Source organism: Cetorhinus maximus, unplaced genomic scaffold, assembly GCF_964194155.1.
Source record: "Cetorhinus maximus unplaced genomic scaffold, sCetMax3.hap1.1 HAP1_SCAFFOLD_762, whole genome shotgun sequence".
NCBI lineage: Eukaryota > Metazoa > Chordata > Chondrichthyes > Lamniformes > Cetorhinidae > Cetorhinus > Cetorhinus maximus.
Window position 1 is genome coordinate 116,009 of NW_027596704.1, and position 23,663 is coordinate 139,671.

The 23,663-nt window shown below is 44.4% G+C and overlaps 1 protein-coding gene across 1 annotated transcript; it reads left to right on the top strand.

Annotated features, from left to right (window-relative positions):
• The first annotated feature begins 1,398 nt into the window (after nucleotides 1-1,398).
• Nucleotides 1,399-23,108, top strand: LOC144674715 (prostaglandin E synthase-like). The gene is made up of 3 exons (XM_078535937.1): nucleotides 1,399-1,559; nucleotides 5,171-5,253; nucleotides 22,301-23,108. The coding sequence occupies exons 1-3, from the start codon at nucleotides 1,455-1,457 to the stop codon at nucleotides 22,548-22,550; spliced, it is 438 nt and encodes a 145-aa protein (XP_078392063.1). The 5' UTR covers nucleotides 1,399-1,454; the 3' UTR covers nucleotides 22,551-23,108.
• The last annotated feature ends 555 nt before the right edge of the window (nucleotides 23,109-23,663 follow it).

Below are 23,663 nucleotides of genomic sequence, written 5' to 3' on the forward strand. Positions count from 1 at the left end.
ACTCTTTACCAACTGAGCTAACTGGTCCCATACTGAAACACAGTATATTGATGTATTTAGCAAACAGGTTGAGACTGACAACTCCGGATCAAATACAGGAACCTTGTCTCCCACCAAAGCATCCTGTCATTTTGCCTACGTCTAAAATAAGCTTTAAAAAAATCTTGAATTATGTTAACTGATCGTCAGTGCTGTTGCACTCAGAGAGCCAGGGACAGTGTGGTCTTTACTGAAGTGAGTTTAGAGGGCTGGGATAATTCGTAAAGAAAAACTCAACACCTGCGTTAAAACTTCTTTAGTAGAGCTGGTTGGATTGCAGGAATGTAGGAAACGTGACAGCCAATTTGCAAATGGCAAACCCACAAACAGCAATGAGATCATGACCAGATAATCTATTTTAGCGATATTGATTGAGGGACAGATACTGGCACAGACACGGGTATAACCAACCTGCTCTTCTTCAAAGAACATAGGCACATCGGATTTAGGAGCAGGAGTAGGCCATTCAGCCCTTTAGGCCTGCTCCACCATTCAATAAGATCATGGCTGATAAGGTTGTGGTCCCAATTCCATTTCCTGTCTGCCCCTAATAACCTTTGACTCCCTTGTCAATTAAAAATCTGCCTAACTTTGCCTTCAATAAATTCAATGATCCAGCCTCCACTGCTTTCTGGGAAAGAGAATTCCTCAGACTAACGACCCTTTGAGAGAAAAGATTTCTCCTCATCTCCTTCTTAAACGGTAGACCTCTTATTCTTAAACTGCGTCCCCTGGTTCTAGACTCCTTCACAAGTGGAAACATCCTCCCAATATCCACCCTATCAAATCCCCTCAGGATCTTCTATGTTTCAATAAGATCACCTCTCATTCTTCTAAACTCCAATGGGTATAGACCCAACCTGTCCAACCTTTCTTCATAAGATAAGCCCCTCATCCCAGGATATCACAGCAGGATATTTTATGTCCACTTGTGGGAGCAGAGCCTTGCTTTAACCTAACACCTCTGATAGTGGTGCACTCCCTTGGCACTGCCAAGTAGTTTGAAACAAAAACAGAAAATGCTGGAAAAACTCAGCAGGTCCGACAGCATCTGTGGAGAGAGAAACAGTTAACATTTCAAGTCCACATGACCCTTCCTCAGAGCCTTTTCCTGTTTCAGATTTTCAGCCCTGCCGAGTTTTTCCCAGCATCTGCTGCAGTATTTCGCTTTTACCTTCGCATCAGCTTTGAGTCCGGGTCTTTGGAGTGAGACTTGAACCCATAACTTCCAAGTGAGCATGCTAGCGACTTGAACCAACAGACTGAGCAAACTCAGAAGTCTACTGTAGCTAGCAAAATTGCCTTCTCAGTCTGGAGTGTGTAGGGCTGGGTTAAGGGAGTGGGCGTGTGAAAGCAGTTACACAGCACGCTGCCTCTGGCTAATTCTCTCCCCGGCTCGCATCTCAGAGAACAACATGGACAACCCAGTCTTCGCCTGTTACACTTTTTACAGCACCCTGCTCATCCTTAAACTGTACACGCTGGCCGTCATCACCGGGCAACTCCGGCTCCACAAAAAGGTGACGGTTGTAATAATAATTCTAGTTCCAAACGACACGCGGTACTTCTTCCTGAGCAGGAACTTTTTTGAAGTATGTGTGTGTGTGTGTGTGTGTGAGAGAGTGTGAGAGTGAGAGGGTGATGCTTTTGTTATTTAATGTCTAGAACATCTAGTTTGTGGTGTCAAGGTTTGAAATTAGATGTATTAAGGATATTCTGGATCTTATATGTTTAGCTTAATAAAAGTTACAATAGTTTTGAAACTTTAGATAATTGATGCTAATTATTTTGGGGGGGGTTTTAATTTACTGATTTTTTTTTTAAAAGTCTTCTTGGTTTCAAGCGTGAATTGAGATTTCCAAATATATATTTATACTGAGTGTAAAATGCTCTCAATCACTAATGACAGTAAAGGATGCATTTTTCTAAATTCCAGTTTGTAGGGGTTGATGTTTTTTTTTGGCCCCGTGTGTATATAGCAACATGGTAAACAAACGCAAGGTAATGACACTTCCATCTGCCTAAATAAATTTCAGTTTGAAATCCTAACCGCATCGCCGGCGAATTCTTTCCTGTCCCGCAAGAGGCGGCAAGGGAATAACCCTTCTTACACGTTTGTGAGCAGGAAGATGAACCTATGGCTCATTAAGACCACTGATGAGGTCTTACCCAAGTGTGGCCAAGACTTGGTGACCTCATTGTGCCGGGAGTTAAACGTGTATTTTCGATTATTATTTCACACACACACACTCGCTTGTCGGCATTTCCCTTTAAAACTTTGGTCTTCCCCCTCACTAATTGGGGCTACATTATTTACTCCTGTCCTGTTCAGAGAGAGAGGCTTTTCACTGTGTTTTGGAAGGCTGAGAAAGCAACAGTGAAATATCTGGAAATATGAAGAACGGGGGGGAATTTAAAACTCTGTAGGCCATTCAGCTCCTCGAACCCATTCTGTCATTGTGAGATAAAAGCTGATCTGCAACTTAACCATCCACCAGCCTTTAGCTACCTATCTCTTAATGGCCATCAAAAATCTATTGATCTCAGATTTAAGATTGTTAGTTGAGCCGCATCTACTGCTTTTTGTGGGTTCCACCCTTAATGCACGCTAAAGCATTCCCCATCTTCTCTTCTGAATGGCCTGGCTCTGGTTTTAAGGTCAAGTCCCCTTGTCCTCGGTCCAAACAGAGGGCAAAGTGTTTGCCTGCCTCCCTGATCAACTCCTCTCAAAATCGGACATGCGAACAATTTGCCAGGAGTAGGCCATTCAGCCCTTCGAGCCTGGTCCGCCATTTAATAAGATCATAGCTGATCAGATAGTAACCTGAAATCACCATCCCACCAACCCCCTTTCACCTTTCACCCCCTTGCTTACCAAGAACCTATCCGTCTCTGCCATAAAAATATTCAAAGTCTCTGCTTCCGCCACCTTTTCAGGAAGAGAGTTCCAAAGACTCATGACCCTCTGGGAGAGAAAAATTCACCTAACCTCTGTTTTAAATGGGCGATCCCTTATTTTTAAACAGTGACCCCATAGTTCTAGCTTCTTCCACAAGAGAAAACATCCTCTCCACATCCACCCTGTCAAGACCCCTCAGGACCTTATATGTTTCAATCAAGTCCTAATCCTAAAAAATCCTGAACCAAATTATCCCTTAACCTTCCTTATTGCAGGAAATGCAAAGCTAGCTTATTGAAGCCATTCAGAGACATCCAACTCTGTGCATATATACAAGGCAGGGCACCAAAAAAATATAGAAACAGCCAACGAAGAGCTGGATATGCCTTCTGAAAGTAATTCTTCACTCTGGACACATTAGTTTGAAACATTCGCAAGGTGATTCAGCCCAGTCAGGTCCTGCCTGACGTTCTTCCACCTCGAATCTTTAGAGCAGATTTTAAACAGAAGTTTAAAATTTGGAAAGGATGGGACAGAGTAGATAAAAGTGGATTGCTTCCGGTGATTGAGGGGTTGCAGAATAATATGACATCAACCAAAAGATTAAAACGTAAAAGACTTACAAACAACAATTTGCATGAATATAACGCCTTTAACATTGTAAACCGGGACCCTAGCAAACAAAATTTGACATCGAGACAAAGAATGAGGTGTTAAGAGAGGTGACCAATTGGCTGGTCAAAGAAATGGGTTTTCAGGAGTGTCTTAAAGGAGGGGGAGATTCCCCCTCATGTGTTTATCTAGCTTTCCATTAACTGGTAGTCAGGTTGTGCACGTAAAAGAAGGAGTTTGCATTTATATAGCACCTTTCATGACCTCAGAACATTTCAAAGCACTTTACAACCAATGAAGTCCTTTTTGACGTGTAGACATCATTGTAGGAAAGGCGATAGCCAATTTTCACACAGCAAGTTCCCACAAACAGAAATGCAATAAGGGCCATTCATCTATTATTTAGTAATGTTAATTGAGAGATGAATATTGATCAGGATACCAGGGGAGAAATTGCCCGCTGTTCTTTGAAATAATGCCATAGGATCTTTTACATTCAGTTGAGAGGGCAAGCAGAGTTCATTTAACATCTCATCCAATAGACAGCACCTCTGACACTGCTGCATTCCCTCAGTCCTGCACTGGGAATGTCAGCCCAGATATTGCACTCATGCCTCTGGTGTAGGATTTGAACCCATGACCATTGGACCCAAGGGTGAGTGTACTAGCACTGAGTCGCAGCTGACACCTAAATGGGGAGACCATACAGCAGAGAGCAGAAAATCAACCAAAAGGTCCAATGATATCTGGTGAAAGTGTACACAGGTGAGCATTAGGTAAGGGTAGAATTAGGCCTATCTGTGATAACAACATCCTTGCAGTCAAAAAGCCTGCCACCCATCACTGGACAGGCTTACACCAGGTGACTGGCCATTTGGACAAGGTACTGGAGGATTCTTGGCACCCATGAAACTCTACCCTGGTAATCAGTCAAAGCCTTTGAGAAAGGAAAGGATGGATGATGAACACCCTGTGTCCCCTGTCCTAACTCGCATGCTAGACCCATCAACTCTATGCTTACTGACCTACATTGGCTCCTGGGCTGGCAACACCAACATTTAAAAACTCTCACCTCCATGTACAAATCCCTCCATGGCCTTGCCCCTCCCTATCTCTGTAATCTTCTCCAGCCCTCCTAGATACCTGCCCTCCTCCAATCCTGGCCTCTTGAGCATCCCTGATTTTTGTTGTCCCACCATTGGTGGCCATGCCTCCAGCTGTCTGGGCCCTAAGCACTGGAATTTCCTCCCCAAACCTCCCCACCTCTCTCTTAGGCACTCCTCAGAGTCAACCTTATTGACCAAGCTATTGGTCACCTATCCTAATATCTCCTTACGTGGCTCGATATAAAATTTTGTTTGATAATGCTCCTGTGAAGCACCTTGAGTCATCTTGCTTTTTAAAGGTGCTATGTAAATGTGCTTATTGTTGGAAAGGCAAAAAGTTAACAGAGAAAGGATGAAGAAAGACATTTATACAATGTCATTTTCACAGAAGCAATGAAACACTGTTAAACATTTGCTGAAACACTGACATCGTAGTTATTTATTGGGTGTTACTTTGCCTTTGAGTTTTCAACATGGCTTCGCCCATCTCCCTCCACCTCCTCCCCTTCCACAGGCTTTTGTCAACCCAGAGGACGCATTGAGGCATGGCGGGCTGGAATATTATCGAACTGATCCTGATGTGGAGCGAAGTCGAAGGTAATGTTATCATTTTCTAGAGATGAGCTATGGAAGCATAGAGTGAAACAGCACTGAAAGAGGCATTTCAGCCCATCATGCATGTGCTAGCTCTGTAACAGAGCCATCCAACTAGTCCCAGTCCCCCTGCTGTTTCCTCATAGTTCTGCGTTCTTTTTCCCCCTCCAAGTAACTATTCAGCTCGCTTTAGAAAGTTACTATTAAATGTGCCTTCACCACCCTTTCAGACATTCCAGGTCACAACTTACTGCGCAAAATAAAATGTTTTCCACTGTTGCCTCTGGCTCTGTTGGTAATCACTTTAGGAAGGGAAATATTAACTGCTTGCGCACATATTGGAAAATTCCACTTGTCCAGCACATGAATTCCTGTCCATTTAATAAATAGCTGGAAACGCATGAGTGGAGAGAGGGTTGCATGATTTCCAATGTGTATTTCCAGCGCTTGCCACATCTCATCTAAAGTGTTGTCATTGTCAATGTGAAAATCTGAACGCTGTGAATTTTTATTTTATTTTCAATAAGGCTTGTTGCCGTTCTATATCTAGAATATATTTGAAAAAATCTTACAAATACATGTGCTCCCTGCCAACATTTTCTAGGGGAGTATCCCGTGTTACCATGTATAATGGGAATAGTGAGTGAAAATTGTCGAGTTGAAATTAGACCCTCCACCCATGGATATTGCAGTGTCCCCATGGACTGTCATCCTCCTCCAGGCACCAATTCCTAAGAGGGCATTGGCATCCATGGGAATTAGTCCATTATTATGTTTAGCAAAGTACCGCAGTGGTTTGCTATTGCCTTCTGCAGGATGACTGACCAGGAAACTCTCCTGCTCTTACCACTGCCATTAGGTACATTGGAAGGATTTGCAGGCTGATAAACAGCCTGTTTGGCCACATTATGAAACCTTCCATAGCCATCAAGTCCTGAAGTGGGGCTTAAACCCAAGGTTTCTGGCCTAGAGTTAGAGCCACTACCACTATGCCACAAGATCTCTGGTTCCCTATGGCAAAGGGTATAATTATAGTGTAACAGTTTACGGGAGTTTCCATTATAAAAATGGGAACAGGAATTTACAGTAAAAATATACGAATAAAAACTGAAAGCACAACTTTAGAACTTGCCCTGAATTATATCTGCACTCCCTGACCTCATTTTTTTCCAACCTCTACCCTCACCTCATCTGATGACTCTCTGTTGTGATTAACCCTATGCATGGCCATATATCTAAATGTTTTTGAACTTTTCTATGTTGTCTGTTAAACTAAGTTAAATGGGTTTGAACAGCCTCCACCCCAGTTTTCAGTGGATATGAGTTCTTGGAATTGAACCAGGCAAAATTTGACATTGATGTGCAATTTTATATGGAAAGGCCATCAGGCTAGATGACTCTTGGGGAGATTTCACTGATTTGTGTGGAATGCAGTTCAAGTGAATCATAATAATTCTAAAGTTGAATCATAATAATTATAATACAGGAGGAGTCAAAACTAGGATTGTATTCCCTGGAGTTTGGAATATTAAGGGGTGATTTGGTTCAAGTTTTTAAGATATTAAGGAAACTAATACGGTAGATGGAGAGAAACTATTTCCGCTGGTTGGGGAGTCTTGGACAAAGGCACATAGCCGAAAAATTAGAACCAGCCTTTCAGGAATCAAGTTTGGAAGCAAATATATTTGGGACCCTCTCCCGCAAACAGCAGTTGATGCTGGGCCAATTCTTAATTTTATATCCGAGATTGTTTGATTATTGTTAACCAAAGATATTAAGGTATTTGGGGCAAAGGTGGGTATATGGAATTTGATCACGGATCAGCCATGATCTCACTGAATGGAGGGATCAAGCCCAAGAAGCAAAATGGCCTCCTCCTGTTCCTAAGCTCAGATCAGCACACTACACGAGGGAGCTCTGCAATTGGACCTGCCTGCTCGACTTCCCTGCCCTTTCTGTGTATTCTCCCTTCCAAACACTTGCTCTATTTTCCTTTAAGCAAGTTCTATTGTCCACCTCGATATTCACTTCCATGTTTAGCATGTATTTTGTGTGAAATCATTACTTTTGGCTTTATACTTCCAGTTATAATTCTGACTCGGAGGTATCGGTAACATTTAGTTTCCTGGCAGCTCGAAGCTGAACTTGCTGAATTATACAAAATGATTTTAAAAGGTCTATTTTTCAAAAACACAAATTTCACAATGAGATGCGAATGGAAACACTATTGTAATGATTAATGTAACAATTCAAATAAATCAAGTGAAAAGAAAAAGTAAGCCTCTAAAGCAGAACAGCCAAGAGCTGGTTATATATCACCAGTCTACATCAATAACTTTGCTGCTATTCACTGCTATATTTCATTGAACATGTGGAAATTGAATTATGGAACTGACTAGCTTTGGAAGAAGATTTGTTATATCTCTGTTCTACCAAGTAACCTAAGGCATGTTCTTTTAAAAGAATGGTCCAATAAAGAAAGTCATTTGCTTGAATGATATAAACAGCTCTCCTGTCCACACTGCTGTTCTGAAACTATACTGCCTTTTCACCAATTTTCCAACAATGGACACCTTCTTTCCTGGGAACATTTTCGTGAATATTTGCTGTATATTTGCTGTGACCTTTAATATCTTAATTTAAAATGATTCTCAGAACTGCATGCAGCACTCCACATTGGCCTAGGCAATGCCTTATATAAATCAGCAACACTTCCTTGCTTTTATACTCACTGCCCAAATATAAAATCCAGAATTGCATTGACCTTTGTCATTGGCATTTTTACCTGCATTCTCCTATTTTAAGATCTTTCTGTCTATATTTTTAGATCTCTCCATTTCTTCACTTTGTAGAAGAGTTGCATCGTTTAAAATACACATACTTTCGCTACTGCTTCTTCCTGGAATATAAAAAATTACATTTCTCTGCATTGAACAGTATCTGCCTTCTATTTGCCCACTTCACTAACCTGCCCATGTCTCTTGAAGCACATTGGGGCAGAGTAAGTAAGTGGGTCTGACCCATTAAAAAGGGACATTTGCTTGGCTTAATGTACTTTTCCAATTCCTAAATTCCTAAACCTAGTCTTAACATTCAACCATATTCCAGTGGAGCTGAGAATTCAAGATATTGCCATTGATGCAATTGAGGGAAATTGTTCAATTCACTCGCACAGTCATTCCTTATGCCATAATCTAACATCATAAAAAAACATAAACCATTACTGAGGAGGCAATGATGATAATGAAATAAGAGCTTTCACTGATATTTCTGTTTTTTGCTTATGACTTATATAGAATTTACAACACAGGATTAGGCCATTCAGCCTACTGGTCTGTGCTGATGTTTATGCTCTGCATAAGCCTCCTCCCACCTCACTTCATTGCACTCTGTCTGCAAATCCTTCCATAACTTTCTTCCAATGTGTTTTTTTTATTTGTTCATGGGATGTGGGCATCAAAGGCTAGATCAGTATTTGTTGCCCATCCCTAATTGCCCTTCTGAAGTTGGTGGTGAATCGCCGTCTTGAACTGCTGCAGCCCATGTGGCATAGATCCACCCACAGTGCTCTGTATCTACGTCTTACAATCTACTGTTTATCCAACTCCCCCTTAAATGCATCTATGGTATTCATCTCAACTACTCCACATGCTAGCAAGTTCTGTATTTTAACCACACTCTGGGTAAAAATGTTTCTCCTGAATTCTTTATTGAATGTTTTAGTGACTGCCTTATGTTTATGGCCCCTCCAGTTTTAGACTCTTCCACAAGTGGAAACATTTTCTCTATATCTCCCTATCAAACCCCTTCAGAATTTTAAAGATCTCTATCAGACCACCCCTCAGTCTTTTTCCTTCTAGTGAAAAGAGCCTGACCCTATTCAGGATTTCATGATAACTGTAATTTCTCAGTTCTGGTATCACCCTTGTAAATTTTCATTACTCCTTCTCTAGTGCCTCTATATCAATTTTTGTAATATGGGGACCAAACTGCACACAGTACTCTAATAGTGGTCTAGCCAAGGCTATCATACAAGTTTAACATAACACCTTTGCTTCCCAATTCTATTCCTCTAGAGGTGAAGTCCCTTTAAGAAATAGAGTTTGCTTCATACCAAATTGTTGTGTCAAATACTCCTTGGCTAAGTCTTTTGCTGCCCTCTTCCTGCTCAACTCCATAGATGGTAAAAGAAGATTGCCGCCCGAGTTCACATTTCACCATAGGCGTTAGTAAGATGCCCAAACCTATTGCGTATGTCTCAGTGCTGAAAAGCGAGAGATTGCCGAGATTAGATCATTCACAAACCTTTTCTCAGACAAACATTGCAAAATGATTTATTGTGAATCAAAGCTAGTTACAGATGAATTTCTAAAGTGCAGCAGTGATTAAAGTGAGCATAACCTTTGAGTAAAACTGATACAGCTGCAAAAACACAACCTCTGACGCAGTTATAGAGGCCGAGGTACAGGAAAAATTCAGAGCCAGTGTTTTTGTTGGGCAGGCGCACTTGACGTGTATGTTGATACAAGTGATCTTTAATGGATGAATGAACTTGCCAAAATATCTTTGGTTAACAGTAATCAAATAGCCTAGTTCACTCCTCAGGCAGCTGTAACCCCTATATCCTTTCCTTTTGAAAACCTCTTGACATGCTGAGGAAAGCCAGCTGGAAATTATGGTGTGGAAATGTGGAATTCTGGCTGAAGAGAAACAGAGATTTTTATGCACATCTCAATACAGTGTTAAATTTAACATTACAGTGTGATAAATCTCGCGTGTGCAAGTTACTTAAAGATCTACTTCTAGTCATAAAGACTCTTAACATTTAATAACCTTAATAAGTTGTGTAAAGTAAGAGTTAGACTTTTGACGATTGCTTTGGCACCCCCCCATTGCTCAGCAATGCCTGAGTTAAAACGTTGTGAGCTCAAGTCCCACTCCACAACACAAAATGTGGGCTGTCATTTCAGTGCAGTGCTGCAGAGTACTGTTTTTTGAATGAGCTATTGAAGAGAGGTTCCATCTGCCCCCTCAGATCCCATGGCACTATTTCTAAGACAAGCAGGGGTGTTCACCCGGTCAATATTTATCTCTCAACTAACATCACTGAAATAGGTTCTCTGGCCATTAACTCATTGCTGACTGTGCAACCTTGCTGTGCACACATTGACTGCTGTATTCCCATTACAACAGTGACCACTATTTCAAATTGTATTCCATTAGGTGCAAAGCATTTTGGAGTTTCTTGAGGTGGTGGATTGGCACGCACTGTATAAATGTAAATTCTTTTCCTTCTGTCTATGCTTTACATTTTAGAAATTTCTGGATTACCCACTCCAAACACTGCTGACCGAACTATAGCACTTGTGAGCTTACCCACATATATGAAAAAAAAAGGGCAGGGAAAGACTGACTGGTACATTTTGTATGACCCATCCAGTCATGATGCGGCCAAAAGTATCAAAATTGACACCCCCCCTCCCCCACCCCCACCCCCACCCCCACCCCCAACAGCTCCATTCATGCAATAGCCTAGGAGAGGCAAGAGAAAAAGAGAGGAATAAAAACTGTAAGCTAATTCAGGGAAAAGCTCATGGAAATTCATCATTGGCTTCTGAAAAAGGAAACCATGCATTTATATAGTGCCTTTCACAACCACGGAAAGTCTTAAAGCACTTTACAGCCAGTTGGTGTAGCCAATTGTGATAACGCAGGCAATGTGGCAGCCAATTTGCACATTCCCATAAACAGCAATGTGATAGCCTTCAAGATAATCTGTTTTTGTGATGTTGATTGAGGGATAAAATTTGGTCAGGACTCTGGGGATGGCTCCCTTGCTGATCTTCAAAGGAGTGCCACAGGATCTTGTACATCCAACAGAAAGAGCAATAGGGCTTTGACTAAAGGCCTCATCTGGAAAGACAACATTGCCTCGTTACTGCAATGGGAGTGTTAGCATAAACTTTTGGCTCTTAAGTGGGACTTAAACTTACAACCTTCTCAAATTCAGGGGTGAGAGTATTACCAGTTAAGCCACAGCTGAGTAGGCTCTTTGTGTTTCACAAGTGTCTATCACATTCTTTGGATGAGTCAAACAGTTTCACAGACATTACAGAAAACCAGTTAATTCTCAGCTTTAGTCAGTATTATTAGATAAGCAAATGTAGCAGCCAATTTTCACGCATCAAGATCCCACACACAACAGAGTGATAAATAATCAGATAATTATCTCATGGTGTAAGAAGATGTGAAGCAACTTCCTGTGAAACTGATCATCCTAAGATACCCAGGCATCAATTCAATGTGCAGAATATTTATGTAATTGTTTTCCTCCAGGTGTGTCCCATAAGGGGACCAATTGTCCATCTCCTAAACCCATGACACTCAAAGATAGAGAGTGAACTAGAGCAATGACAGAGAAGGAAATATGACAAATTAGAATCAGAAAGAGGAGTAGAGAATGAGGGGAAAAAAGATTGGATTAAAAGCATAAAAAGGAAAAAGAAAGAAAATATGAAAAAAATGACTATTTACCAGCTGTAGAAGTGAGACACGACAGTTACAACTGTTCCCTTTAAGACCTGGAGTAATTGAGTGGTATGAGAGGATCATAAATCTAGGCATTAAAAGGGTCTTTACATTGTTAAATACCAGCCATAACTTTCAGCAGTGATTTTTAAGTAATTTTAACAGCGCAAATGCAGCAATTTTGAATCTCACGGGGAGGTTGAAGGTGAGCTCCCATTCCCATAAAGTGGACTGATGCATACCATCCAGCAGTTTGTGGTGATCTCTAAGTCTTGGCATACCTCTTCCTCGTCACCACAAGTTGCTTGTGCCTTTTTACACACCAGTAACAACAATCACATTCAAGTTGCCGTTTGCTTCTCAGCTAACGTTGTGCCAATGACCTGAAGCTTGTAGATACTTTACCATGAGGGATGCATTGTGCGTCATTCGTGTGTGAACGCCTGATTGCAATCTAAAACCTTCCTCTTTGCCTTTTAGTGGAGACGTTAGACTGTTTAGAGATACTATTTGTGAGTTAAACCCACACTATAATTTGGGGTTCACTCACAGACTATTAAACACGTGATCCAGGTTTGAGTCACATTTACCCACATGGAGAATTCCAGATTTCTTTCAATCATAAAATGACACAGCACAACAGCAAAAACAACAAATTATATTTATATGGTGCCTTTAACATAATAAAACATCCCAAGGCATATGAAACAAAATAAGACACCAAGCCACTTAAGGAAATATTAGGTTAGATGACCAAAAGCTTGGTCAAAGGGGTAGGTTTTAAGGAGTGTCTTAAAAGAGCAAAGCAAGGCAGAGAGGTGGAGAGGTATAGGGAGAGTATTCCAGAGTTTGGGGCCTAAGGCAACTGAAGAAGAAGCCACCAATGGTGGAGCAATTAAAATCGGAGATGCTCAAACTGCCAGAATTAGAGGAGCGCAGATATCTCAAAAGGTAGTGGGGCGAGGGAAAAATGACAGAGGTAGGGAGGGGCGAGGCCATGGAGGGATTTGAAAACAAGGATGAGAATTTTAAAATCAGTTTCAAAATCAAGAAGGCCATTCAGCCTGGTGTATCCATGCTGACGCGAAGGTCAGCCTTTGAAGAGAGGAATGTGATGTTATCCAGAAGCATCATCATGAAGTTCTTAGTGCCGAATAATGGAACATCACTGTCGGAGAGTTTGGGAGGAGTCATTGGTCCTTGTAGAATGGAATAAAAAAGTTTGGTGAGAAAGAGGAGGCTGAATAGGGGAGGAATCATCCAAAATCCTAAAGTTGGCTTTGAGCAATGCTGATGTGATTTACGGAAGGATGTTGGTGGTATATGGAAGCAGTGGAGAAGGTGCAGAAAAATGATTTTAGCCTTCTCTGTTCTAGATGTAAAAACCCCAGCCTGTTTAATTTTTGCGGATAAGTATAACCTCTCAATTCTGGTGTTTCATTGTAAATCTTTGCACCTTAGTCAGTGCCTCTATATCCTTTTTTAAAATATGGAGACCAGAACTATTCACAGTACAGGTACTTCAATTGTGATCTAACCTCTCTGCTTTTCAATTCTATCTGTCCAGAAGTGAACCCCAGCATTTTAATAAATATGATACTTAATTTACTAAAGAAATGTCTGATTCATGGTCACGTCTACTCAATTGTTGGAGAAATCTCCCTTGCCTCCCCTCTCCTCAAAAAGACTCCCAAAGGATATGCCTTGGGATAATGTGCAATGAAATTCCTGGCACTTTGTGTTGCCCAGAATTAATGAAAAACACATGCTGATTCAGGAGGAAAACAGGAAAAGTATTCCCTGCTGTCAAGCCTACTTAACATAAAGTATTAGTCACAGTCTGATTTGTAAAGCTTTGGTTTTCACTTTTCCTTCCTTCTTATTTACGACCTAGTGCAAAGTGAGAGAGAAAACAAAAGACTTGCATTTCAAGAGCACCTTTCACCACCTCAGGACATCCCAAAGTGCATTACAGCCAGTCAAGTACTTCTAAGTGACGTCACTGTTGTAATGTGGGGAAACATGGCAGCCAGTTTGAACACAGCAACCTCCCAGTTTAGTGATGTTTGTTAGGAAGCCCAAAGAGAATTGCCTAAATCCTCTTTGAGATTTTTCCATCTACCTGAGATGTCAGACAGAGCCTTGGTTTAACATCTCATTGGAAATACAGCACCTTCCTCAGTGCTACACTGGGGATATTGGCCTGGATTATGTGCTTTAGCTGTCAGCTCAGGAGTAAGACTTGAACCCACAACCTTCTGACTCAGAGGTGAGAGTGCTCCAACTGAGCCACAGCTGGCACACAACATTAACTTGTGAGACTTTCCTACATTACAACAATGGCTACACGAAGACTACTTCCATTAGCTGTAAGGCGCCTTGGGATTGCCTGAGGCTGTGAAAGGCGCTATATAAATGCATGTCTTATTTTTTAATTATTCACAGGGATCAGATTTTTTTTGCACATTTGCAGTTGTACAGTTAAGTGATGGGAAAGGTAAATTGGAGGGCAGTGTGTCTGCAAGTTTATATGTTGTGTTTACATCAAAAATCTATTTATTATCGTTTCCTGTCTCAAGATTTTTGGGAAGGGAAGCATGCCACTGGGATTTACTTTCCACACATTGTGCTTGTTCTTGTTTACAAACTATGCAGTTTTAGTGCAAACCTCCTGCATCCATTTTTTTCTCACTGAAGGGTTGTTCCATTCTACTTGTCAGGAAACCAATTTGAATTCTAATTGTCTCTGTTCTGAAAAAGCGGCAGTGTGCCAAGAAAAGCTATTGCCAGCATCAGAATTTTTTCTCTTGGGTATATTCCCAAAAATCCGCAGGGTTGCAGGGAAAAGGAAAGGGAGTGGGACTGACTAAGTGGCACTTGCAGAGGGCTGGCACAGACACGATGGGCCAAGTGGTCCCTCTTCTGTGCTACAACTGTTCGATGATTCTAATCCTGTCCCAGTACTGAGGCAGAGAGGTGAATTCCTTCCGACCCACATATCTCTCAGTGGAGAACCCTGCTCAGTACAGTCATGTACTTTCAAAGCCATGCTACAGCGACCAGAACGTGTCAGCACTGATTAATTCCCTGCGTGCATACACATCCACTAAAACTCAGTGCTCTCAGAGCCGGCTGGTTGTGTGAAAAGTGGTTGTTACTATCTCCGGTGAGAGATTTTTTCTGTGGAGGAAGTTGAACTCCTGCCCAAAGCAAACATGGTTAAAAAGGTTACTTCTCTCGTGGGGGAATCCAGAACCAGGGGCCACAGTTTCAAAATAAGGGGCCTCCCATTTAAGAAGGAGACGAGGAGAAATTCCTTCTCTCGGAAGGTCATTAGTGTTTGGGATTCTCTTCCCCCAGAGAGCAGTGGAGGGCTGGGTTATTTACTATATTTGAGCCAGAATTAAATTTTTGATTGATAAGGAGACCAAGGATTTTGGTGGGTAGGGGTGGGGGTGGTGGGGGTGGTGTGTGCGATGACAGGCAGGAGTTAAGGCCACACCAGATAAGCTATGATCTTATTTACTGGCAGAGCAGTAAGTTCGTAAGTTCTTAAATGACTTCAGTATAATAAATTTTCTCTCCTTTTCTCTCTCTTTCCCTATTTTCACAAGACAATTAAGGCTGAGGAAGGCCATTTGGCCTGTCTTGGAGCTGTGTTAAAACAGAGAAACATGAGTGGTGACAGCAGGGCCTGTGGGGTTGCAATTGGTGGCTGGAGGGGGAGGCGCGGGCAAAAATTCTCATCTTTTGACGTGAGGTCAAGAGGAATCCCTTTGCCAACCACATGTTGGGCTATGTCATGGCCTGACCTCCCTGAGTGAAGCCTGCAGTAAGTGCCTCAAGGCAAATCAATCTTTCAGTGGAGGCTTCAAACAGGTGTATTTGCAAATATACAAAGGGCCTAATGTCTGTTTCCAGGAGTGCACCCTCCACACCAATTTTATTTTTGGCTTTTGCCAATATGGTGGGTAGCACAATTCTGGCTTATAGGTGCTTTTTGCTAGCCATTTTGGAGACTTAGGAGGCTGTTTAACACCAGGAAAATGGGTGGCAACATCAAATTTCTAGGGCTTGGCGTCTCCTTTTTGGATTTTATTTATTCCTTCTCAGACTGTGGCATCACTGGCTAGGCCAGCATTTTTTGCCCATCCCTAATTGCCCTTGAGATGGTGATGGTGAGTTGCCTTCTTGAACCGCTGTAGTCCATGTGGTGTAGGTACACCCAGAGTGCTGATAGGGAGAGAGCTCCAGGATTTTGACCCAGCGACAGTGAAGGAAAGGTAAGAGAGGAACTTGAAGGTGATGGTGCTTCCATGTGCCTGCTGCCCTTGTCCTTCTAGGCAAGAACCATTGCAGGTTTGGGAGGTGCTGTCGGGGGAGCCTTGGTGAGTTGCTACAGCACATTTTGCAGATGGACTGCGGTGGTGGAGTCAATTTTTAAGGTGGTGGATGGGGTGCCAATCAAATGGGCTGCTTTGTCCTGGATGGTGTTGAGCTTCTTGAGTGTTGTTGGAGCAGCACTCATCCAGGCAAGGGGGGAATATTCAAACGCACTCCTGACTTGCGCCTTGTAGATGGTGGACAGTTTTTGTGGAGTTAGGAGGTGAATTACTCATTGCAGAATTCCCATCTCTGACCTATTTATGTGGCTGTCCAGAATTCTAAAGCCTTGGCATCTATGACATGCTGCCTGGGAGCAGAACATACACATTTGCTCCTGGCTACACTGGTGTCAGGCTGAGAGGAGGAACTTGCGAACTGCCAATTAATTTTCTCTTGAATGGTTCAGTAGATAATTTCTCATTTTTTGGCGCATAATGATCAGCTTTCGACAATCTTCTTGCAAGGGGGTGATGGTTATGTACATGCCATCTACCTTCACTGTCAGTATACACTCTGTATGGGTGAGTGTGTAAAATAGGATGAGAGGGTGACCTATGAGGTGAGATTGTCCAGCATGGACTGATACTTTGTGGTTGAATGCAGCGCACAAGCATTCAGGGTTGGGGATAAGGTGGGTGAGGGAAGCAGCCACACATTAGGGACACCTTATATAAAGTAACCATTCCTCTGCGATTGAGACAGTTCAGGTGCAGCCATTGATATGATTGGAGTCAGGCTTCTAGTTTATCTGTCCACTCAAACACCGCAGAGGCATCAAAGAGCCACTAAGAGCTTTTCACCCTCGAGCACAGACTGCAAAGTAATGAGCATTTTAGTGGACTGCAGAACAGTTGGACGACTGCACATATTGTACAATCTCCTTGTTAAAGCTGGCCATGGGGCAGTCACTAGTGGAGGTGCTCGCAGCCCCTTGCAATGTCATCCTGGTTTGGACCAGCCTCCACCATGGTTCAAGCTAACAGTACAGCTCAGGTTAGGAGAATGCCTGTGCCTGAGCTGAGAGCACAGCATGCAGTCCAATGGGCAAAGCTGCTGCCAATCGGTCAGGCGGAGTGGGCCGGAGGTGGCAGGGAGTCTGGCAGCTATGCAGCGCACTAATCTCTGGCCATCCAAGTGGTGGCCCGCACTCTCCACAATGCATTAAGGGGCCTTCACACTTAACCAGGACAGGTTCTTAGTATACCCATGCTAACCCACGTGTCTCTCTCTTTCATCCTGCAGGAGGAGTACATCAGGATCATGAAGCCTGGTGAACTAGCGGTGTGCCTCGTGGCACACAGAGAGCAAAGACGATGGAGGAGAGAATGACTGAGGCACCTGGCTGCGCAGAGGGAGGAGCAGCACCCTCAGGAAGGAGGGGCAGCTGGGGCTCCCGCACACTCCATCAATGAGCCACAGCGAGCCATCAGTGGTCAGTGCTTAGCAACACTCAGGGTCTATAGACGCCACCTTTCATTCCTGCAGATGACTGAGAACCAGTGTCGCCAAAGGCTGCCCATGTCTAGGGAACTGGTCAGTCACACCTGCCAGCTACTGCAGGATTTGGCGCCACGGGGACATGGAGGGCATCCACTGCCAGTGGCCGTGAAAGTGACCACGGTGCTCATTTTCTACGCCAGTGACTCCTTTCAGGGCTCCACAGGTGACCTCAGTGGGATATCACAAGCCTCCACCCACAAGTGCATCCATGAGGTCACAGATGCCATATTTGCAAGGGCGCACAACTTTGTACATCTCGCCCGGGACCAAGACAGCCAGGAAGCAAGAGTGATTGGATTTGCCCAGATCTTGGGTTTCCCACAGGTGCAGAGTGTCATCGACTGCACTTGCATGGTGCTCAGGTCTCCGTCACAATACGTGGTCAACTACATCAACCACAAGGGGTTACATTCACTGAATGTGCAGCTGGTGTGCGACCACCAGAAACGCAGGTGCACGCAAGGTTTCCAGGGAGTGTGCACGACGCCTACATTCTCAGTCGGTCACAGATCCCTGATGTATTCCAGGGACCACAGAATCTGCAGGGATGGCTCCTTGGGAACAAGTGAATGCAGAGGCCGTGGCTGATGACACCTGTGCGGTGGCCTCAGACTGCAGCAGAGCGACGATATAACAAGGCACATGCTGCAACTCGCAGCTTGGTGGAGCAGACCATCGGGTTGCTGAAAATGAGGTTCCAGTGCCTGGGCCGGTCTGGTGGAGCCCTGCAATATAGTCCACAGAGGGTGTCACGCATCGTCATCATCTGCTGCGCCCTTTACAACCTGGCACTGCAATGGGGAGAGGAGTTGGCTGAGGAGGAGATGCAGGAGCTGGAGGTCTCCGCAGATGAGGAGGATACCGACGGGGATGAGGGTGAGGAGGTCCTCAAAGGTGGCGATGATGCCCTCACACTGGCCAGACAAGGCAGGCACGCTCGGAAGGCCCTCATAGCTGCTAGATTTGTGGACGATGATGACGACATGCAGTGAGGAGACACCACAGATCCTCATATTGCATCTGTGAATGTTTGACTCCAGTTTGGCTTATAACAGTGCGAATACCCTCTGTGAGAATGCTCCTGTCATGGAGACGCAGTGGAGGCCCTAATAGTTGCTCAACTGCAGGAGGATGATGATGACATGCAGACAGGACACTCCATAGATCTTCACATAGCCTCTGAGAATGAGCCTCTGAGATTGACACACAGCCATGGAACTTTAGAAGCATCTGATCCTCTGTCCGCCTTCAGCACCTGAGAATGAGGGAACTCTGTGTCGCCTGCCCACGACATTCTGGCAGCAATGACGAGCACCGCCGAGGTGCAGGCATCAGTAATGTTTCCAGGGAGTGTGAGGCTGGACCATCACGTTGGTCTGAAGGCTGCACAGAGCACAGGGGAGAGGCCCTGGACTGAGACACCTGCCTTTAGCTTGTGCAGAAAGGTTCCACATCTGAATGATAAGAACACTGCTCATCAGAACAAAGAGCCATAGGCAGGGAGACATTCTTGGGAGTTTATTGACAATAGTGAACACTATGTACAAGTGATTAACACCCGTGCCCAAGTTGTGCAACTAATTCTCCTTAACTTTCCTAACACTGCTGCTACATCTTGGTTCTTCCTGGACATTCACAGCGGAGGTGGAGGCAGCCTGCTGACTGCAACACCCTGTCTGCGATGACCTTGGTGGGCATCCACTGGAGGGCCGAGACCTGGAGGGCCCCGGCCTGCTTTCGGGGTTCTGCTGTGTGGCAGTGACACCCTCTTTGGCTTGTGGAGCTGGAGCTTCTGATGTCACAGGAAAAGGGGATTGGGATGGGCTAGATACTCTCGGAGTCACCTGGGTGGATGACCCCGGAGCGTGCGCCTGTTGATCCTCCTCCCTATTGGTGCCCGAGGACCCCGGCTGACTCCGTGAGCGGAAGGGGCAGCTGGAGTGAGATTGAGCTGTCCAGCACCCCTTTCAGGTACACACTGTTGGAGGCCAACTATGGCATCAGCGATGGGGTTCAGCCCACACAGCAGTGCAGGAAAGGAGTCCTGGACCAAGGTCTCCTTGGTGACCAAGGCGCTATCACCTCAACCTGAAGGCGTACAAACTCCTCTATCGTGCCTTGCAATCTGAGGAATGCAGCGGATATCCCTTCTTGATGTTCCCTGGCTTGCCTTTGCAGCTCCAGAAACTGTGACATGACCGAGTCCAGAATCTCCTCATCTGACTTGGACTCAGCAGATTTCCGGCCTCCAGCAGTCCTCCGAGTGCTGGACACCTGGGAAGTCCCTGCCGCTGCCTGCTGTGGATCAGATAGTGCGATGCTCACTAGATTATAATCCCGAGGCTATTCTAACACTAGGTCACACCGAGGTGCATGTCTCTGCATTGGTGGAGGGTGTGGGTGAGCGCTGTGACGGGACTTCAAGGAGGGTGCCTCCAGATTCCTCTTTGGAGGTTTCTTCGGGGCTTGATTGGAGGCCCTGGGTCATGGACTCCATTGGCTGTTTCCCAGATATACCTGTGAAAGCAAGGGGAGATAATTAGTGCATAGCAGTGGCCTGTGAAACAGGACACATCACTCACAGCATGGTTGTCTGATGGATGTTGCACTGCTGGACCCTCCCTTGGTAGAGCAACACTGACCTCACCGTCAGCACAGGACTGGTCCAGATCGTTGCTGGCCAGCTGGATGGCTCTGTTTTCAAAGTCTGTGAGGACCTTGATTTCGGGCATTCCTCCACCAGTCTGCGACCTCTCCCTCTTGTTGTGTGCCAGCTTGTCCTGCATGAATAGAGGTAGGGATAGTGTAAGCAGGACACCTGCCAGGCCAGATAATAAGTATGTCTGGCATGTGTGGGTGGTGAGTGGTCCAATGGGTGGGATGAGGACAATGTGTATGTGTATGAGGGAATGAATGGTGATGTCCCTTGAACTGGCAGTGAGTGAGGGCCCTGTGAATGTGTGATGGGTTTGTGAGTGTGTGAGTTGAGAGTGGTGAGAAGAGTGACCTACCCTGGCAGAACGGAAGAGATCATTCATCCTCTTGCGGCACTGGGTGGCTGTCCTCTTTTGAAGGGTGTTGGCACTGACCACCACTGCCACTGCCTCGAAAGCCTGGTTGGTCGCGCCACTGCCCAATCTGCGGCCAGAGCTAGGGTAGAGGACACCGTGGTGGGTCTCCATGGCACCCAAAAGGCGTTCCAGTGACGCATTGCCAAACCTGGGGGCTACAGTCTTTTTGCCTTTGTGGACATCTTCCCTGCATTAGTCATGGGCTGGAAGCACTGAGGTGTGTGTGCGTAGCTGGACTTTCAATATGGCGCCTGGTGTGATGAAGCGGCGAGATGGGGTAGCAGGTGAATTGAGAGCCCGCCCACCATGGAAACGGCATGTTTCCCGGGAATGCATAAGTGATGCGGTGGGTTTGGGACGATACAGCGTGAAGACCTGCCAACGCGGCCAACGGGTGAAACATTGTTTTACCCACCCGCTACCGCACATAGTGCAAATCTGGGATGAATTCGCCTGCTCCCTCCAGTTTCCCTCTCTGCACAGACGCTGTGAGACCTCCTGAGTACTTCCAGCATTTTCTGTTTTCATTTCAGATTTCCAGAATCCGCAGTATTTTCCTTTTGTTATAGAAAAGGGAACAAGATAAAGTTGCACTGAAATTGTAGTTAGAGCAGTTGGGAGCGGAAAGCTGAAACTGTACCGACGATCATGAATCGAGTGGATTCTGAACTGATTATAGTGTGTACTTGACTATGACCATCCCCTGCACTGAAGACACATGCACAATCAGTTGTGTCATGCATGTGATTCCTGGCTTCTGTCGATGGGTCAAAGGGGCTTTACTCTGTAGTGTAAATTTAGCGCTCCCAGCCAGGAGCATGTTCAAAGTGAGCTCAGGTTAAGGCCCTACTTCCAATCTACATTCCTTTAATCCATTTCCATTTGTCCTTCCCGATAACCTATGCTTTATCTGACTTGGGATGAATTGACTTTGGAAGCAGATGGCAACAGAATTAAGTATAAATGGTCTCCACTCTTTAGCAACTATCCTATCAGATATAGGATTTTTGGGAAAATGGTGCAAACGCTGAACAGGACAGGCAACATCTGTGGAGAGCGTTAGCATTTCAGGTTGGTGGTCTTTTATCAGAACTGGAAAATGTTGGAGATGTAACTGGTTTTAAGCAAGTGCAGAGGCAGAGTAGATGGGGAGGGGAGAGAGCAAAAGGGAAGGTTTGCATTTGGGTAGAAGGTGGGAGTGATTAAATGATATAAGAGATGAAAGTGCTTGGGCAAACATGATTGGTAATGGACAAGTGAAGAAATGAAAGAAGGGTCTATAGATGTGTAAATGGCAGCAGCAGCACGATTATTAGCCCCTGCTGCCTGAAATAAATGGAAGAAGTGAAATTATTGAGCTCGCTGTTGAGTCCAGGAAGTCATAAAGGTCATTAATCTGTTTATTAAAGAAAATAACGGAACTTTTCTGGACAAACGTCTTCTAGAAGACCTCTTAAAGCATCCAGAAACGAAGAAAGGGCTTTTAAGTAGTTTATTAATCAATGTAGCCTTGTTTTAAAATATATCGAATGAGTAATCAGTTCATTTGATTATTCTCCCAACAGAGCCCACCGCAATGCCAGGGAGAATATCTTTCCCTTCCTGTTCCTTGGTGCTGTCTACTCGCTGATGGAACCTAACCTCTTCATTGCCCACATCCACTTCCTGATCTTCTTTGTGGCACGAGTGGTTCATAGTATTGCCTATCTGTTTTCTCTTAAAGCACCGACCCGCTCACTTGCGTACATCATTGCACAGGTTCCCTGTGTGTCCATCGCTCTGCAGATCCTTATTAACGTGGGAATCCATTGGTAAGGCCAATTTTTTACTGCAAACCCCTCCGGAGTAATGTTGGATATATTGGTTCCTGAGATTCATTGATCTCAGACATGGAGAATCCACCGCTGTGATGCAGCTGTCACTCCATTGACTTGGGAACCATCACAGATTTGCAGCACAGCAAACCACAGATAGAATCTTCCAGAATCAAAATCCTGTTCCTGTGCAATTCCATGCAATTAAATGCAAAAAATGCTTCAATTTGAGCACATAAACCTTAGAGGTTTCTGAAAATGGTGACTAATATAGCAGGATTATTATCACGCCCCCCCCCACCACCGCCCCCCCACAAGCCAATTTTCTTTTTCTTTTGTTTGTTTTAAAGTTTATTTTGATCCAGAGCCTCAGAAGATGGAACCACTGTTTGGAGGCCTGTTTCCAAAATAACTGAACAAAAAGACTGTTAAGTAAAAAGATATCTGAAACAAAAACCACATCATTCAGACAAAGTTTGAACATCCAATGACTGAAGTTTAGTGACTTATCATTGTAGCACATTCCAAAAAATATTTATAAATGGAGATTAAAAAGGCACTCTGTGTGTGTGTGTGTGTGTTATTTTATAATTAGCTGACCGGACGTACGGGAATAATTCCTCCTTATGGAAATGGTTTTGAGGGAAAATTTCCCATTCACCGCCCCCACCCCCCCACCAGCCTCTGGTAGTGATGTAGAAGAAGTGAATCTAGTGCCCATTGTGGAACCTACCCGACTTTCAACCCGCAGAAGTTGGTGGAATGAACACTGGTCAGGCCTGGGCATCAGGACATTGCTCCCAGGAGATGGATGACGTGGCCTCAGGTGGGTGGGGTGAGTATTTTGTGATGCACAAAAATCACAAAGTGTGGAATAGGCTGGATGGACCAGAGAATCTTTCCCTGCCTGTCATGGTTGACATGTTCAACTCTACAAAGGGCTGGGCGATCTGCTTTGTCAGCTTACTGCCTGGGTGGTGTGGGCTAATATCACCCTCTTTAAATGATATACAATGTAGTGGATAGCTGGATATTTCACTATATACAGATGCTCAGAACCACATGTGCCCAACCCCTGCCTGTGCACAAATACATACTGCACATGCTTATCCAC